The sequence below is a fragment of the Rhinichthys klamathensis genome, unplaced genomic scaffold (genome assembly GCF_029890125.1).
Source record: "Rhinichthys klamathensis goyatoka isolate OS25496 unplaced genomic scaffold, OSU_Roscu_1.1 h1tg000036l_1, whole genome shotgun sequence".
Taxonomy (NCBI): domain Eukaryota; kingdom Metazoa; phylum Chordata; class Actinopteri; order Cypriniformes; family Leuciscidae; genus Rhinichthys; species Rhinichthys klamathensis.
In genome coordinates, this window is record NW_026606584.1 from 85652 (window position 1) to 105076 (window position 19425).

General features: G+C 43.1%; 1 protein-coding gene across 1 annotated transcript; it reads left to right on the forward strand.

The window, feature by feature from the left end:
• Positions 1–14387: 14387 nt before the first annotated feature.
• LOC130081145 (glutamine-rich protein 2-like) lies at positions 14388–19033 on the forward strand. The gene is made up of 4 exons (XM_056246105.1): positions 14388–14417; positions 16756–16921; positions 17882–18151; positions 18978–19033. The coding sequence occupies exons 1-4, from the start codon at positions 14388–14390 to the stop codon at positions 19031–19033; spliced, it is 522 nt and encodes a 173-aa protein (XP_056102080.1).
• Positions 19034–19425: the final 392 nt, after the last annotated feature.

The following is a 19425-nucleotide window of genomic DNA, read 5'->3' on the forward strand; positions in this document are numbered from 1 at the left end:
ACCTTTTTGACAGTTATGGCGCCACCTATGGTCCAATCTCTATGAAACTTTGCATGCTTCTTCGGCATGTTATGCCGCATATGCTCATCAATTCTCGTGAAGTTCAGAGTCCAGCGAATTGTCCTAGACTGGTCTGGTTCCGATCGGGCGAAAAAAACAGGGACTAGTTCGCAAAAGTAGGTTTGGGACAAAATTCGACAAAGCAGAAAAGTTTTGCTGCCTAAATTGAAATTTGATTCTAAGTCAAGCGGTCTAGGAGTTATGAGCAATTTAGTACTTTTGGTTGCTGTAGCGCCACCTATGGGCCAATCGGGCTCATACTCTGATAGGTTCTCCCCAAATTGAGGCCTACCATCTGGCCAGGTTTCAAGTCTCCAGCACTCACGGTTTGGTCTGCAGGGTCAGTTTTACAAATCTTTACAATTACAATAGGGTTTCAGCACTTTGTGCTTGAACCCCTAATAAATGCAATGTGTAAAAGGTGGAGCGCTGTGAATGGTTTCCGGATGCTCTGTAAATGCAGGTCTTTTGCTCAAACATATGGCAGATAGCAGCTATGACTCCTGTTGTAGATCCACAGATATTCGGGTTTGGAACGCGAGTAAATAATGACCGAGTCTGAACTTCTGGACGGATAAAAGCCGGAAGACTGATGTTTCATTACTGGGCCCGAAAGCCTCTGGAGTTCACGTGGATGTCGAGTTCTGCGCTGAAATATGATGTCTCCCTGCGAGGCGGTTATCACGGCACAGAGCTGGGCTTCACAGACGTCTGTCAGGGTTATTGATACCCCTCGCTGCGGGACTGTGTCTTCTGGTTGAATGTCAGCCGTGTAATAACACAATAACCAGAAAAAAACAAAGTACTTCTGCTGACAAAGCATTTATTCTGTCAACAGGCGCTGTCACGGTTTGATCGCGCAGGTGCTGATAACGACGGCAGGGAATCCTGGGAAAGCAGAACTGCCTCGGGCGCTAGTCCACCTATTCAGCACCAATAAACTAATTACAATAAGTCATGGTCAATAATTATAAAAGAGCGGCCACGGCAGTCGAAGTAATGACATGCAGAAGAGCGGCAGAAAGAAATGTAAAGGTAAAGCTAATTGTGTCTGATAAGGTTGCGGTTAAACTGCAGTTTGGGACGGAGAGGCTCCAGGCATGAGATTCACATTAAAACAATTACCTCCCATAAAACACGTGAAATTCACAGAACAAACGGCTGGAAGTGTGTTATATAGATCACACGTTTAGAAGAATCACATCAGGGGAGTAAGTGTTTCTTTATTTTTTCAGAAACCAAACTTACTATGCAACATCCAGCTCAAAATGTGTGAAGCTGAACTGCTAAAGGACTCGTTCTGAACTTCTGCCGTCACACACACAGTATATTAAACATACTATTTCAATGCAAATATGTACATTAAATATTGTACATGAAATATATCTATTTAAATATTATTATATTTTATTCATTAATTTTACATGAATGTAATTTTTTTTATATAAATGTGTATATTAAATATGATATATTTGTTTAAATATTAATAAATTCTAAGGGGCAAAGAGAAGGTGAAACATTAATTAAAAGGATAATATGAATCAGATATTTCCACGCTTTCCATATTTGTGGAACCGTGATACTTTCAGGTATTCTCTGTAATAACAATGTTTAATAACTTGAATAACTTCTGCAGAGTTCATCTTCAGTCTGCTAGCAGGATCTTGATCAGCTTGTTCAGGTGTGTTTGATTGGGTTGGGAGTTGTTTAGGACTGGACACCCCTGCATTTAAATCACCAATAAAAAGTGACTTATCCATAAAATGATTGCTGGGATCCTCGTCTCTGCCAGCGCTAATGTGCCGTTGTTGCAGATGCGCAGACGAACCCGCCGTTTAATTAGCAGAATCGCGTCTCCTTGAGTCTCTGACCTTATTTGTTTGCGCCGAGGTAATTTCATTATGGCGTGCGATTCCCTGAGCTCCTGGTGTTAAGGCAAACGCTGGCAGGAGACGGGCGAAGGATTTGGCACTGGACTGCTGAACGGAGAAGCCGCGGGAACAATACGACTCTTTCATGTTGACAAATTCCATTAGCGAGCAAAAGGTTGTGCTTATAGAGCGTTTTATTTATGATAATAGCTCAGCATAAAGTGGAGAAATATCCATCACCTGCCACCTATACAGACACACACAATGGCCTTATGTCTGTCTTTCTGCTGTCAGCTTAGTCTCTCTCTCTCTCTCTATCTCTCTATCTCTCTCTCTCTCTCTCTCTCTCTCTCTCTCTCTCTCTCTCTCGGTTTCAGGTTAATCGCTACAGGGAGGGTGAGTCTGTAGAAGATGTTTTACAGTCTCATCTCTGACATTCAGGAGGAGAATCAGTCATGCAGGGAACATGGGAAAAATCTACAGCAAAAAGACTTTCTTTCCTCTCCATGTGTTATTAAACTGCACCGTACAGTAAGGGCAGTATGTTAATTCATTAAAGTATTAGTAGACTGTGCTTAACATCTGCTAAGTCTTTATTTAGATGCTCTCCATCAGACAATAGTTCTACTGACTATAAGTAACTTTGCAACTGCATCAACTTCCTCGTGGCTTTTTCTTGCCATCAAAAATGTGCTTAATAAACTTACTGTTACAGTAGCCAAAGAGAAACTGTTATAAAGTCAAGGGTCAAGAGCCCAACTAAAGCAAACACTGATCATCATAATGGTGACTACAAACGTTATTGTTTCCAATAAAACATCTAAACCTCTGATAATTCTCAACAAGAACTTCAGTACATGTATGAAATCAACTGGTTTGTACACTGGTTTCAAACTCAGTGTGGCTGTAAATCAGTTGTAGTTCCTCTTTTTTATGTTCTTGTTTCTCTGTCCTTCAGTGATTCTGCTTGTTAACAGCAGGTGTTCATCAGTGTTTCTATTCACTCACTTGTTTTCATTCACTCCTTCAAGTGGAATATATTAGTGAACTAGTGTAGGGAATAGGGAATGAGGGTATAGGGTGTGATTTGGAACAGTGTCGACTTTGAGTGCTGTTAATTTACAGTATACTCTTACAGCCACTTTCTCGTAAATGACAGATATTAACCAGAATACATTATTTTCTACGGTATATTACTGTTTTAATGGATAATGGTATGTTTCTCTCAGAATTTGGCCGTTTTTTACAGCAAGGTTTAACAGTGAGTAGAATGACTATAATGGACCATCGAAATAAAGTGTAACCATATCTTTCATTCTTAGTTTGTGTTGTTAACTAATGTTAACTAAGGTAAAACATCAGTAACCCGTAAAGAAATACAGAGAGCAAAAAGTTTTGCTTCATAGTTCCTCTCACAGAGTGATTTTAGACAGATTCAATGAAGAAATTTCAGCCCTTGCATTGCATCAGTTGCAGAGAAAGGTTTTTAATGAGACAGAAATACTCAGAGAAACAGTGATTCTGACATCCTCAGATTGGGTCAATTAGGGAGAAGAGAAAGAGAAAGAGAAAGAGAAAGAGAAAGAGAAAGAGAAAGAGAAAGAGAAAGGGAAGCAGTAGCAGGAGAAACCACATTTGAAGAGATGAACGTAAGGAGTTGCGTGTAACTTCACAGTATGGTGTGCACAGGTTGGACCTATTAGGACAGCTTAGTAATTCAAGAAGATGCAATTTGAAGAAGCCAGAGAGAAATATTAAACACACAAGTTTCTTTAAGCACTTCCCAGAAGACCGTCTGAAGAATCCATCAGAGAGAGATGGACTGACGGACGGACAGTGATTTAGAAACTCAGAAACTCAATCCTATCGCTTAAATAGCTAAGTGTTTTATGAGAAAAATGTTTCCAAATGTCTTTCCCAAAACTTCCCTGACCACACCAAAGCAATGCTACAGTAATATTGTATTTCATCCAAACTCTCCTGCGTGATTGTCTGACTTTAGTGTAATTGCATCAGAAAGGCTCAGTGACCCCGGAGCCGGCGAAGAGCAGATTCAGCTTTTCCAGTCGTAGTAACGGCTGAATCGTGTCTCAGTGCATGATCATTCAGTGCACATTATACTTCATAATCTTTCACCAAACTCTAGTGTTTACAATAAAATAAATACTCATCGGATGGAATCGAGTGCTGTCCTGTGTTTCTTCTTGTTATGTTTCGATCAGCTTGTGAATGACATTTATTTCATGTTGATGGACTGATGACTATTCTGATATTTTGATCAACACATCTGTGAATCCATAATGTAAAAGTCTATATTGTTGTTTATGAAAAGACAATCTTGACTCTAATAAACAGATCCGATGGTTGAGAAGAGCGTCTTCCATTGTGTGTCTCAACAACAGCAAACACTGAAACTGTGTGTCTGTTCCAGAGCCCAGTGAGCTGACTATATAGGCTGCCTTTTAAGTGGACATTCATGTCACTGTAAACCTGAAGGTTGTTCTTAAAAGTGCCTTCAAGGTTTCATCTTTAGGCTGATTTCATTCTTCCTTCATGGAGAAAGCCATTCCAGAATGCATTGCAACAACTTAACCCTTGTGTTCTGTTCGATTTCTGTGTACACCCCTTATGGACCGGGTCAAATTGACCCTAATTGGATTCAATGCAATTCCTCAAAAATCACACTATGAAAAACAACAAAGATTTAGATACAAACTGTAAACTTTTAATATCAACATTTGTCAAACATTACAAAAACATTATATCTGAAAATATGATTAATGAAAATGTTTTTAAAACATTTTTTAAAACAGTTTTGTTTTGACAAAATTGAAAAATAAACAGTATACTGATTTTTTTTGCATATATTTTTTTTTTTTACTTTTTTTTTTTTTTTTTTTACATTTTATGCTTTGAACATCGTAACTGAACAAAAAAAAATCCTGTATAATGAAAATTTTTCATTTTCCTAAGTTAACTTTCCCTAGTTTCCTAAGACCTATTTTCCTAGTTTCATTATTCACTCACTGGGAAGTGAGAAACCAAACATAACAAAAACATACATCAAATAAATGTTTTTTATTTATTTTTTGGCTCTGTGAAGCTGCCTTTGAAAATCCTACACAAAAGTTTTGGTTAAAAGCTAGGTATATAGATATTTTGAATATTGAAATGAGAGCTTATTTTACTATCTGTGTCTGACAAAGATTTTCATCTGTAATTTGCAAATAATTCTGAACACTGTAATTTTAGCTTTTTCAAGTGTGTTTGGTTAGGGTTAGAGCACTTTTAGATCCACTTGCACGTTCGAACTGGAGTTGAAGTGCCCTTACATACAGAAAATAAATGTTTTTATTTTGTGTCTGTACAGTTGATTTTGAATGGCTGTCTATGAGGGTCAAATTGACCCGCGAACATCACGAACGTAACAGTAATTTTGTTTGTATATGTCAAAACACATCAGCATGTTGAAACTTTGCATGCATGTTCATCATGATAAATGAGAAAAAGTCACAAAATATCAAGAAAAAAAACAAAGGTTAACCAGTATTTCCAACAACTTGAAAATCGAAACGGGTCAAATTGACCCGCAACATAACACAAGGGTTAAAAAAATCTGTTCTAATGTTTAAAATATACCTTATACTGTGTAGATGTTTGCTTGTTATATTGTCAGTTAAGCATTCATGTATTCATTAAGCAGATGTTTTTATAACAATGAACAGATTTTAAGAATTTTTTTTCAAGTGTTCTCATTATCAAAAGTTATAAAAACTTTACTTCTGAATGTTATCTGAGTGTTTACGCATCCATTTTTTTAAAGGTTTTAACCCTCTACTGCACAGTGTTGCCATATGGCAACATACCCTTTCTTTGGACATTTCTTGAAATTTGAAAATAAACATGAGCTCTGATTGATCTTAAATTCATAATAGAACCCGGTGGTAACCAATGATATGCTTTGATGACATCACGACACTACACACACCCTTGCAACGTCATTCTTTTCACACACTTTTGATGACTCCAGCTGCTGAAAAAGTGCTCGTGTATATGTGAAGATTTTCCTCATTTTTTTCATATTTCTTCGGAATAAAAAAATACATCAAGCATCTGGGATAAGTTCTAATCTTTTTTCAATCATTGTCACATTGTTTTGATACTTATATTACCTTTTTATTTAATAAAATAGGTATGTTGCCATATGGCAACATTGTGCGGTAATGGAACAATATTTCGCCCATGCTAATGCAGAGAAGCTTTGTATGAATGACAATGTATGGATGCACTGATATAGTTGGATGGTTGTATTATACTCATATATTTATATATATTTGTATATATTTATAAAGTAAAGTAAAAGTAAAGTATAAAAGTAAAATATATATCCGTCTTGACCGCTTTGATCACTGGCCAGAGATGGGTGCACCAAAAGGAAGGTGCCAGAATCCTGGCTGCAAGGGCATCGTCAGAGGGGTTTGCTCTAAGTGCAAGGTGCACCTCTGCCTTAAAGGTGGGGTATGTGATTTGCAAAACGGCCGGCAGATTTTGAAAATACACAACTCAAAAGGTCCTACCTTCTTTCCTCCAACGCTGGCCCTGACTCCACCCATTCGAAGAGGGGCATGGGGGGAGGGGGGTATGGTACGACCGTTTGATTGACGCACTTACTGTCCAATGATTCTAGGTGGTCTTGGAAATGATTGGCTGGAGTTTTTCGAGTCCTGCCCGTTCCACAGATGATTACATTTTTTAATTTTCATGTCAGTGCTTCTAACTCAGTGGCTGTAAGTGGGTTAGGAATAGGATTTCAAGTGATTTTGAAAAAATGGTCAAAAAAGAAAATCACATACCCCACCTTTAACGGAGAGAACAACTGCTTTAAGCCGTTTCACATCGAGTAGTTTCACTTGAACAGTTCTTATGAGTTTGCGTCAGATGTTTTGTAAATGTTGTTGAAAAAATCGTTTCACATTGAGTAGTTTCACTTGAACAGTTCTTATGAGTTTGCGTCAGATGTTTTGTAAATATTGTTGAAATAATACTTTGAAAATTAGTTTCATATTTTGTACACAAAGCTCTTGAAAACATTTTAAATAATAAAAACAATTTCATTTCTAAAAGACAGGTCTGTAATCATCTATGAATTTCATATCATTTTGGGAGAAAACGCATCAGGCTGTTCCATTGTCGCACAATGTTGCCATATGGCAACGTACCCAAAAGTACCCCTCCCAAAAAAAAAAAAAAAAAAAAAAAAAGAAAAAGAAATGTTAGTTTGAGTCTATTTTATATATAAAAAAACACTGTACAATTTTTTTCCATGATTGCATAATAATGCGTGCAGTAGAGGGTTAAAAGTCTTTTTTTCTTGGTTATTCAAATGTTAAGGAAATGTTCCATTGTTTCATTCGTCAAACATTATGGAACGTTACTTTTGAATGTTCTCTGAACGTTACATTTAAAAAACGTTAGAGGAACATCCAACTGAAACATTTCAGGGAAAACGCTCCAAGAACGATGTATAAATAATGTTTCAGTGCTAATGTTTTGAGGACATTATTAAGAACCAGATAACTCCATTACCTTTGGTCATACTGTAACTTTGAGAGAACCTTGTCCCGTGTTAGCTAGGGGACTTTTGGCTCCTTTTCCAGGAAGATAAAGATTGTACAATTTACATGCATATATGTAGTACACTAGATTTATGCCAGAGTTCACTAACCACACAGACGAGCTCAAAGCTAGCCAACATGAACTAAACTGCCCAAACGTCACATTTTGATTCCAAGGGTTCTTTAAGAGAAGAAGGGTTCTCAAGGTAAACCGGCAAGGACAGCGCGGCTGTTTATTCCTCAATGCTTTACTGCACTTATAAACACATTTGCATAATTTGGTTACTTATGCACTAAATCAAAATTCTGTTCTTTATATTTAGAGCCTGGCCTCTTAATTTGCAATCAGGAAATGGTACAAAGGACTTTTGTCGAGTACGGCAAATCAACAGAACAGCAAATGAGCGCTGAAAAATGAGAATGATTTTGATAGCCGTGCGCTCCTCCCTCTCCCCCCACCCAGCCACTTTAGCTGCATAATCTAGTAAAGATTAAAAATAACTATCATAAAACAGGCATTCCCTGAAAGTAATCCACCTCCACGGAAGAGGACGGGCTCCTGCTCGCTCTGTCAGCCTGTATTTTAAACAGTTCTAATCATATACCTTTGTGGACACTTAATTAAAATTACAAAACCAATTTTAATCTGTAGTCCAATTAATATGCAAATATATGCAAATGTAGCGAAACAAGGTGGTGATTAAGTTAAGAACACTCTCCTTTAAGTGTGAAAACAAACCCTTTTTTTCTCCCTCTCGTTCTCTCTGATGGATTGTAATGTTTACTGGGCTCATGCTGAGCGGCGGAGAATAGCCTTTCCCGGAGCATCTCGGAGAACGAGGAGGTCGTCGTGGCGTGCGCCGCGCGTCAGTGTACTCACCGCTGTGATTCAGATAAAGCTCAAAGAGAGACGGTCGAGGCTTTTTAACAGATTTCAGCAGCTCTAGGTGAGCAGTGGCACAACGAGGGCTGTATTTATAATTATGCCCTGGAGATATCCGGCGAAAGCCTCTCTGAGCGTCCACACCGGATCACCATCAAACACGGTCCACAACAGGTCGTAACAAAGGCCTTGTCCACTCTAATACGGTTTCGTCTGAAAACACATCTTTTTCTCTCCGTTTTATATTAATGAAAACGCTCTCCAGAGTGGATACATTTGAAAACGCAGTTTCGTGTTGTGGTGTGGACTGTCAAACCGCAGGTATTTAAAAGCGATGATGTAAGTTTAGTCATGTGACGCATATTGTACCAATAGATATTCGTGTTTATAGCGGTATTGTGCCTGTTATGTGCGGTTCACTTTCACACTGTTGCTGAAATATGTAACTTCACACACTCTTCATATCACAGTCCTGCACAGATGACAGAAGATTCACTCGCATCTGCTGTCCTGCGGTGAAACATGAGAACAGTTTTAGCGTTTTAGACCGAACATATAATGATGAGTGAGAGCGACCTGGACCATCCGTGAATGAAGAGATATTCCGCTAAATAAAATGATCCTGTCAGAAGAATTGTCAGCGTTATAACATGCACCAGATTTCCGTCGCTCTAGGTGAGCAATGACAAAAGAAGGGTGGTATTTATAATTATGCCTTGGAGATATCCGATGAAAGCCTCTCTGAGCGTCCACACCAGGTAATGACTTCAGCTCATCATCAAACATGTTCGCCGAGGAAGCGTTTAAGCCAGAGATGAGTGGGTGCGAAAGGCCACAAAAGCAAACTTTTCTGCTCCTCCTCCCAATTATTTTATTCCAGAAGGTTAAAATGACACTTTCCACAAACAGAGTTTCCACTCGAGGAGTCCGACCCTTCGCTCATCACGCCGCCTCACGCACTTAAAAAAGACGTCTATAAGTTGTGCTTAATTAGAGAGGTTTCTGATGAAACGGCAGAAACGATCAAAACGTGTCCAAGGTTTACGTCCCGGCCGAGTCACACAAGTCTGTCCAACTCTAATTAGTGTGTTTGAGGAGAGAATGCTCACTTCTTTCAGTTCCTTAACAAACCACGCAGAAGCGAAGACATGCAAATGAAGATCTCCAATCTAAACACAGAACACAAACACAGAACACACTGAAGCAGAGTGCAGAACCGCCACAGGAGCGCAGAACCGCCACAGGAACGCAGAACCGCCACAGGAACGCAGAACCGCCACAGGAACGCAGAACCGCCACAGGAACGCAGAACCGCCACAGGAACGCAGAACCGCCACAGGAACGCAGAACCGCCACAGGAACGCAGAACCGCCACAGAGCGCGGAACCGCCACAGGAACGCAGAACCGCCACAGGAACGCAGAACCGCCACAGGAACGCAGAACCGCCAGAGGACCGCAGAACCGCCACAGGAGCGCAGAACCGCCACAGGAAAGCAGAACCCCCACAGGAACGCAGAACCACCACAGGAACGCAGAACCGCCACAGGAACGCAGAACCGCCACAGGAACGCAGAACCGCCACAGGAACGCAGAACCACCACAGGAACGCAGAACCGCCACAGGAACGCAGAACCACCACAGGAACGCAGAACCGCCACAGGAACGCAGAACCGCCACAGGAACGCAGAACCACCACAGGAGCGCAGAACCGCCACAGGAACACAGAACCGCCACTGGAACGCAGAACCGCCACAGAGTACAGAACCGCCACAGGAACGCAGAACCGCCACAGGAACGCAGAACCGCCACAGGAACGCAGAACCGCCACAGGAGCGCAGAACCGCCACAGGAATGCAAAACCGCCACAGGAACGCAGAACCGCCGCAGGAACGCAGAACCGCCACAGGAACGCAGAACCGCCACAGGAACGCAGAACCGCTACAGAGCGCAGAACCGCCACAGGAAAGCTGAACCGCCACAGGAACGCAGAACCGCCACAGGAACGCACAACCGCCACAGGAACGCAGAACCGCCACAGGAACGCAGAACCGCCACAGGAAAGCTGAACCGCCACAGGAACGCAGAACCGCCACAGAGTGCAGAACCGCCACAGGAACGCAGAACCGCCACAGAGTGCAGAACCGCCACAGAGTGCAGAACCGCCAAAGGAACGCAGAACCGCCACAGGAACGCAGAACCGCCACAGAGTGCTGAACCGCCACAGGAACGCAGAACCGCCACAGGAACGCAGAAACGCCACAGAGCGCAGAACCGCCACAGAGTGCAGAACCGCCACAGAGTCCAGAACCCGCCACAGGAACGCAGAACCGCCACAGAGCGCAAAACCACCACAGAGTCCAAAACCGCCACAGGAACGCAGAACCGCCACAGAAAAACAGAACCACCACAGGAACGCAGAACCGCCACAGGAACCCAGAACCACCATAGGAACGCAGAACCGCCACAGAAAAGCAGAACCGCCACAGAGTGCAGAACCGCCACAGAGTCCAGAACCGCCACAGGAACGCAGAACCGCCACAGAGCGCAAAACCGCCACTGAGTCCAAAACCGCCACAGGAACGCAGAACCGCCACAGGAAAACAGAACCACCACAGGAACGCAGAACCGCCACAGAGCGCAGAACCGCCACAGAGTGCAGAACCGCCACAGAGTGCAGAACCGCCACAGAGCGCAGAACCGCCACAGAGCGCAAAACCGCCACAGAGTCCAAAACCGCCACAGGAACGCAGAACCGCCACAGGAAAACAGAACCACCACAGGAACGCAGAACCGCCACAGGAACCCAGAACCACCATAGGAACGCAGAACCGCCACAGAAAAGCAGAACCGCCACAGAGTGCAGAACCGCCACAGAGTCCAGAACCGCCACAGGAACGCAGAACCGCCACAGAGCGCAAAACCGCCACAGAGTCCAAAACCGCCACAGGAACGCAGAACCGCCACAGGAAAACAGAACTACCACAGGAACGCAGAACCGCCACAGAGCGCAGAACCGCCACAGAGTGCAGAACCGCCACAGAGTGCAGAACCGCCACAGAGCGCAGAACCGCCACAGAGCGCAAAACCGCCACAGAGTCCAAAACCGCCAGAGGAACGCAGAACCGCCACAGGAAAACAGAACCACCACACGAACGCAGAACCGCCACAGGAACCCAGAACCACCATAGGAACGCAGAACCTCCACAGAAAAGCTGAACCGCCACAGGAATGCTGAACCGCAACAGAGCGCAGAACCGCCACAGGAACGCAGAACAGCCACAGAAAAGCTGAACCGCCACAGAAAAGCTGAACCGCCACAGAAAAGCTGAACCGCCACAGAGCGCAGAACCACCATAGGAGCGCAGAACCGCCACAGAAAAGCTGAGCCGCCACAGGAATGCTGAACCGCAACAGGAACGCAGAACCGCCACAGGAAAGCTGAACCTCCACAGGAAAGCTGAACCGCCACAGAGCGCAGAACCACCATAGGAACGCAGAACCGCCACAGAAAAGCTGAACCGCCACAGGAACGCAGAACCGCCACAGGAACGCAGAACCGCCACAGGAAAGCTGAACCTCCACAGGAAAGCTGAACCGCCACAGAGCGCAGAACCACCATAGGAACGCAGAACCGCCACAGAAAAGCTGAACCGCCACAGGAACGCAGAACCGCCACAGGAACGCAGAACCGCCACAGGAAAGCTGAACCTCCACAGGAAAGCTGAACCGCCACAGAGCGCAGAACCACCATAGGAACGCAGAACCGCCACAGAAAAGCTGAACCGCCACAGGAAAGCTGAACCTCCACAGGAAAGCTGAACCGCCACAGGAACGCAGAACCGCCACAGGAAAGCTGAACCGCCACAGGAACGCAGAACCGCCACAGGAAAGCTGAACCTGCACAGGAAAGCTGAACCTCCACAGGAACGCAGAACCGCCACAGGAAAGCTGAACCGCCACAGGAACGCAGAACCGCCACAGAGCGCAGAACCGCCACAGAGTCCAGAACCCGCCACAGGAACGCAGAACCGCCACAGGAAAGCTGAACCGCCACAGAGCGCAGAACCTCCACAGGAACGCAGAACCGCCACAGAGCGCAGAACCGCCACAGGAACGCAGAACCGCCACAGAAAAGCTGAACCGCCACAGAAAAGCTGAACCGCCACAGAGCGCAGAACCGCCACAGAGTCCAGAACCCGCCACAGGAACGCAGAACCGCCACAGGAAAGCTGAACCGCCACAGAGCACAGAACCTCCACAGGAACGCAGAACCGCCACAGAGCGCAGAACCGCCACAGGAACGCAGAACCACCACAGAGCGCAGAACCGCCACAGGAACGCAGAACCGCCACAGAAAAGCTGAACCACCACAGAGCGCAGAACCGCCACAGGAACGCAGAACCGCCACAGAAAAGCTGAACCGCCACAGAGCGCAGAACCGCCACAGGAACGCAGAACCACCACAGAGCGCAGAACCGCCACTGGAACGCAGAACCTCCACAGGAACGCAGAACCGCCACAGGAACGCAGAACCACAGGAACGCAGAACCGCCACAGAGCGCAGAACCGCCACAGGAACGCAGAACCGCCACAGAGCGCAGAACCGCCACAGGAACGCAGAACCGCAACAGGAAAGCTGAACCGCCACAGAGCGCAGAACCTCCACAGGAACGCAGAACCGCAACAGGAAAGCAGAACCGCCACAGGAAAGCAGAACCGCCACAGGAACGCAGAACCACCACAGGAAAGCAGAACCGCAACAGGAAAGCTGAACCGCCACAGAGCGCAGAACCGCCACAGGAACGCAGAACCGCAACAGGAAAGCTGAACCGCCACAGAGCGCAGAACCTCCACAGGAACGCAGAACCGCAACAGGAAAGCAGAACCGCCACAGGAAAGCAGAACCGCCACAGGAACGCAGAACCGCAACAGGAAAGCAGAACCGCAACAGGAAAGCAGAACCGCAACAGGAAAGCAGAACCGCCACAGGAAAGCAGAACCGCCACAGGAACGCAGAACCGCAACAGGAAAGCAGAACCGCAACAGGAAAGCAGAACCGCCACAGGAAAGCAGAACCGCCACAGGAACGCAGAACCGCCACAGGAACGCAGAACCGCAACAGGAAAGCAGAACCCCAACAGGAAAGCAGAACCGCCACAGGAACGCAGAACCGCCACAGGAAAGCTGAACCGCCACAGGAACGCAGAACCGCCACAGGAACGCAGAACCGCCACAGGAACGCTGCACGGAACCGATGTGCTGGTGGAAACGGCTAAATCACTCTGGGAATGAAGAAGTCCAGAGAAGTGTGTGTGTTTAGATGCGCCGCAGATCAGCCGTGGGTCGCAGGGACAAACAAACAGTAAAATACAACCAATTGTGCAGAATAATACAGATTTGCAAGGGAGGAAAAAACACGTCCCAATGCATCTTTACAAGAATATCTCGAATTAGTTAATGCATTAGCTAAAATGAACTAACAATGAACAATATATTTTAAACCATTTATTAATCTTTGTTAATGTTTGTTAAAAACATACAGTTTGTTCATGTTCGTGTTAGTTCAGTAATGTTAACAAATTAAACCTTATTGTAAAGTTTTGCCAAAATTACACTCTCTCGCTCACACACACACACACACACACACTAACCAGACCCCTAAACCTAGCCATCCCACACACACACACACACACACACACACACACAAACACACTATCCCGACCCCTAAACCTAGCCATCTTACACACACACACACACACACACACACTAACCCGACCCCTAAACCTAGCCATCACACACACACACACACACACAATAACCCGACCCCTAAACCTAGCCATCACACACACACACACACACACACACACACACACACACTAACCCGACCCCTAAACCTAGCCATCACACACACACACACACACACACACACACACACACACACTTTTAAAACACATAAGATGGATGCATCGCAGGACTCGTGCAGAAAGGTATTACTGATGGTTCTGTCGACTCGCTCCACCGAGACTTTCACTCAATAGTCATTTGAAAATGAAATCAGTAAGTTTGACTGAGTAATAAAACAGATCGTTCGCAGCGAGAGAGGCACTTAGGACCAATGCCACCAAATATCTCATTTCTTAATCAACAGCAATTTCACTGATGACTTTATCTCTGATTGGATTAAAGATAAATTTCAAAGTCAAAAATCATTTGATCTAATTCTCTTTATTGGTAATAATCTGACATCGTCCCTGAGCTGCAACCAATCAAAACACTCATTGATTTTAGCCGACTGAGCTGTACACACACACGCACACACACACACACACTCACACACATCCAACTCCATTACTTACAAACTTTAACAGATCTTTGCTCAATGACCCGGATGTCAGAGTTGTTTTAGACAGACTGTAACAGATCATCGAGGTTGACACAACGGGGTTTAACACAGTGAGGTTTAACACAACGAGGTTTAACACAACAAGGTTTAACACAACAAGGTTTAACACAACGAGGTTTAACACAACAAGGTTTAACACAACGGGGTTTAACTCAACGAGGTTTAACACAACGGGGTTTAACTCAACGGGGTTTAACTCAACGAGGTTTAACACAACGGGGTTTAACTCAACGAGGTTTAACACAACGAGGTTTAACACAACAAGGTTTAACACAACGGGGTTTAACTCAACGAGGTTTAACACAACGAGGTTTAACACAGCGAGGTTTAACACAACGATGTTTAACACAACGAGGTTTAACACAACAAGGTTTAACACAACGAGGTTTAACTCAACGAGGTTTAACACAACGAGGTTTAACTCAACGAGGTTTAACACAACGAGGTTTAACACAACGGGGTTTAACTCAACGAGGTTTAACACAACGAGGTTTAACACAGCGAGGTTTAACACAACGAGGTTTAACACAACGGGGTTTAACTCAACGGGGTTTAACTCAACGAGGTTTAACACAACGGGGTTTAACTCAACGAGGTTTAACACAACGAGGTTTAACACAACGGGGTTTAACTCAACGAGGTTTAACACAACGAGGTTTAACACAGCGAGGTTTAACACAACGAGGTTTAACACAACGGGGTTTAACTCAACGGGGTTTAACTCAACGAGGTTTAACACAACGGGGTTTAACTCAACGAGGTTTAACCCTTGTGTTATGTTGCGGGTCAATTTGACCCGTTTCGATTTTCAAGTTGTTGGAAATACTGGTTAACCTTTGTTTTTTTTCTTGATATTTTGTGACTTTTTCTCATTTATCATGATGAACATGCATGCAAAGTTTCAACATGCTGATGTGTTTTGACATATACAAACAAAATTACTGTTACGTTTGTGATGTTCGCGGGTCAATTTGACCCTCATAGACAGCCATTCAAAATCAACTGTACAGACACAAAATAAAAACATTTATTTTCTGTATGTAAGGGCACTTCAACTCCAGTTCGAACGTGCAAGTGGATCTAAAAGTGCTCTAACCCTAACCAAACACACTTGAAAAAGCTAAAATTACAGTGTTCAGAATTATTTGCAAATTACAGATGAAAATCTTTGTCAGACACAGATAGTAAAATAAGCTCTCATTTCAATATTCAAAATATCTAAAATACCTAGCTTTTAACCCAAACTTTTATGTAGGATTTTCAAAGGCAGCTTCACAGAGCCAAAAAATAAATAAAAAACATTTATTTGATGTATGATTTTGTTATGTTTGGTTTCTCACTTCCCAGTGAGTGAATAATGAAACTAGGAAAATAGGTCTTAGGAAACTAGGGAAAGTTAACTTAGGAAAATGAAAAATTTTCATTATACAGCAATTTTTTTTGTTCAGTTACGATGTTCAAAGCATAAAATGTAAAAAAAATATATATATATATATATATATATGCAAAAAAAAAATCAGTATACTATTTATTTTCCAATTTTGTCAAAACAAAACTGTTTTAAAAAATGTTTTAAAAACATTTTCATAAATCATATTTTCAGATATAATGTTTTTGTAATGTTTGACAAATGTTGATATTAAAAGTTTACAGTTTGTATCTAAATCTTTGTTGTTTTTCATAGTGTGATTTTTGAGGAATTGTATTGAATCCAATTAGGGTCAATTTGACCCGGTCCATAAGGGGAGTGCACAGAATTCGAACAGAACACAAGGTTAACACAACAGGGTTTACCACAACAAGGTTTAACACAACGGGGTTTAACTCAACGAGGTTTAACACAACGGGGTTTAACTCAACGGGGTTTAACTCAACGAGGTTTAACACAACGGGGTTTAACTCAACGAGGTTTAACACAACAGGGTTTACCACAACAAGGTTTAACACAACGGGGTTTAACTCAACGAGGTTTAACACAACGGGGTTTAACTCAACGGGGTTTAACTCAACGAGGTTTAACACAACGGGGTTTAACTCAACGAGGTTTAACTCAACGAGGTTTAACACAACAAGGTTTAACTCAACGAGGTTTAACACAACGGGGTTTAACTCAACGGGGTTTAACTCAACGAGGTTTAACACAACGGGGTTTAACTCAACGAGGTTTAACACAACGAGGTTTAACACAACAAGGTTTAACACAACGAGGTTTAACACAACAAGGTTTAACACAACGAGGTTTAACAAAGCGAGGTTTAACACAACGAGGTTTAACTCAACGAGGTTTAACTCAACGAGGTTTAACTCAACGAGGTTTAACACAACGGGGTTTAACTCAACGAGGTTTAACACAACTAGGTTTAACACAACAAGGTTTAACACAACAAGGTTTAACACAACGAGGTTTAACACAGCGAGGTTTAACACAACGAGGTTTAACTCAACGAGGTTTAACTCAACGAGATTTAACACAACGGGGTTTAACTCAACGAGGTTTAACACAACTAGGTTTAACACAACAAGGTTTAACACAACAAGGTTTAACACAACGGGGTTTAACTCAACGAGGTTTAACACAACGGGGTTTAACTCAACGAGATTCAACACAACGAGGTTTAACACAACGAGGTTTAACACAACGGGGTTTAACTCAACGAGGTTTAACACAACAAGGTTTAACTCAACGAGGTTCAACACAACGGGGTTTAACTCAACGAGGTTTAACACAACGGGGTTTAACTCAACGAGGTTTAACACAACGGGGTTTAACTCAACGAGGTTTAACACAACGGGGTTTAACTCAACGAGGTTTAACACAACGGGGTTTAACTCAACGAGGTTTAACACAACAGGGTTTAACTCAACGAGGTTTAACACAACGAGGTTTAACTCAACAAGGTTTAACACAGCAAGGTTTAACACAATGAGGTTTAACACAACGAGGTTTAACACAACGGGGTTTAACACAACGAGGTTTAACACAACGAGGTTTAACACAACGAGGTTTAACACAACGGGGTTTAACACAACGAGGTTTAACACAACGAGGTTTAACACAGCGAGGTTTAACACAACGAGGTTTAACACAGCGAGGTTTAACACAGCGAGGTTTAACACAGCGAGGTTTAACACAACAAGGTTTAACACAGCAAAGTTTAACACAACAAGGTTTAACACAACGAGGTTTAACACAGCGAGGTTTAACACAACAAGGTTTAACACAGCGAGGTTTAACACAACAGGATTTAACACAGCGAGGTTTAACACAAAGGGGTTTAACACAACGAGGTTTAACACAGCGAGATTTAACACAGCGAGGTTTAACACAACAAAGTTTAACACAGCGAAGTTTAACACAGCGGGGTTTAACACAACAAGGTTTAACACAACGAGGTTTAACACAACAAGGTTTAACACAACAAGGTTTAACACAGCGAGGTTTAACACAACGAGGTTTAACACAACGAGGTTTAACACAACGAGGTTTAACACAACAAGGTTTAACACAGCGAGGTTTAACACAACGAGGTTTAACACAACGAGGTTTAACTCAACTAGGTTTAACACAACGAGGTTTAACACAACAAAGTTTAACACAACAAGGTTTAACACAGCGAGGTTTAACACAGCGAGGTTTAACACAGCGAGGTTTAACACACCGAGGTTTAACACAACAAGGTTTAACACAACAAGGTTTAACACAGCGAGGTTTAACACAATGAGGTTTAACACAGCAAGGTTTAACACAGCGAGGTTTAACACAGCAAGGTTTAACACAGCGAGGTTTAACACAAACGAGGTTTAACACAGCGAGGTTTAACACAACGAGGTTTAACTCAACGAGGTTTAACACAACAAGGTTTAACACAGCGAGGTTTAACACAACGAGGTTTAACACAACGAGGTTTAACACAGCGAGGTTTAACACAGCGAGGTTTAACACAGCGAGGTTTAACACAAACGAGTTTTAACACAGCGAGGTTTGACACAACGAGGTTTAACACAAACGAGGTTTAACACAGAGAGGTTTAACACAGAGAGGTTTAACACAACGAGGTTTAACACAAACGAGGTTTAACACAGCGAGGTTTAACACAACGAGGTTTAACACAAACGAGGTTTAACACAACGTGGTTTAACACAGCGAGGTTTAACACAGAGAGGTTTAACACAACGGGGTTTAACACAAACGAGGTTTAACACAGAGAGGTTTAACACAACGGGGTTTAACACAAACGAAGTTTAACACAAACGAGGTTTAACACAGCGAGGTTTAACACAGCGAGGTTTAACACAGCGAGGTTTAGCACAAACGAGGTTTAACACAACGAGTTTTAACACAGCGAGGTTTAACACAGAGAGGTTTAACACAGAGAGGTTTAACACAACGAGGTTTAACACAGCGAGGTTTAACACAGCGAGGTTTAACACAGAGAGGTTTAACACAACGAGGTTTAACACAGCGAGGTTTAACACAGAGAGGTTTAACACAGCGAGGTTTAACACAGCGAGGTTTAACACAACGAGGTTTAACACAATGAGGTTTAACACAGCGAGGTTTAACACAACGAGGTTTAACACAGCGAGGTTTA

Excerpts from the sequence above, each read along its gene's own strand:
- LOC130081145 (XM_056246105.1), top strand. The coding sequence starts at position 14,388 with ATGGATGCATCGCAGGACTCGTGCAGAAAG. Across the intron at positions 14,418-16,755 it reads CGCAGGACTCGTGCAGAAAG|GGTTTACCACAACAAGGTTT; the intron begins GTATTACTGATG and ends TTAACACAACAG. Across the intron at positions 16,922-17,881 it reads ACAAGGTTTAACTCAACGAG|GTTTAACACAGCGAGGTTTA; the intron begins GTTTAACACAAC and ends TAACACAACGAG.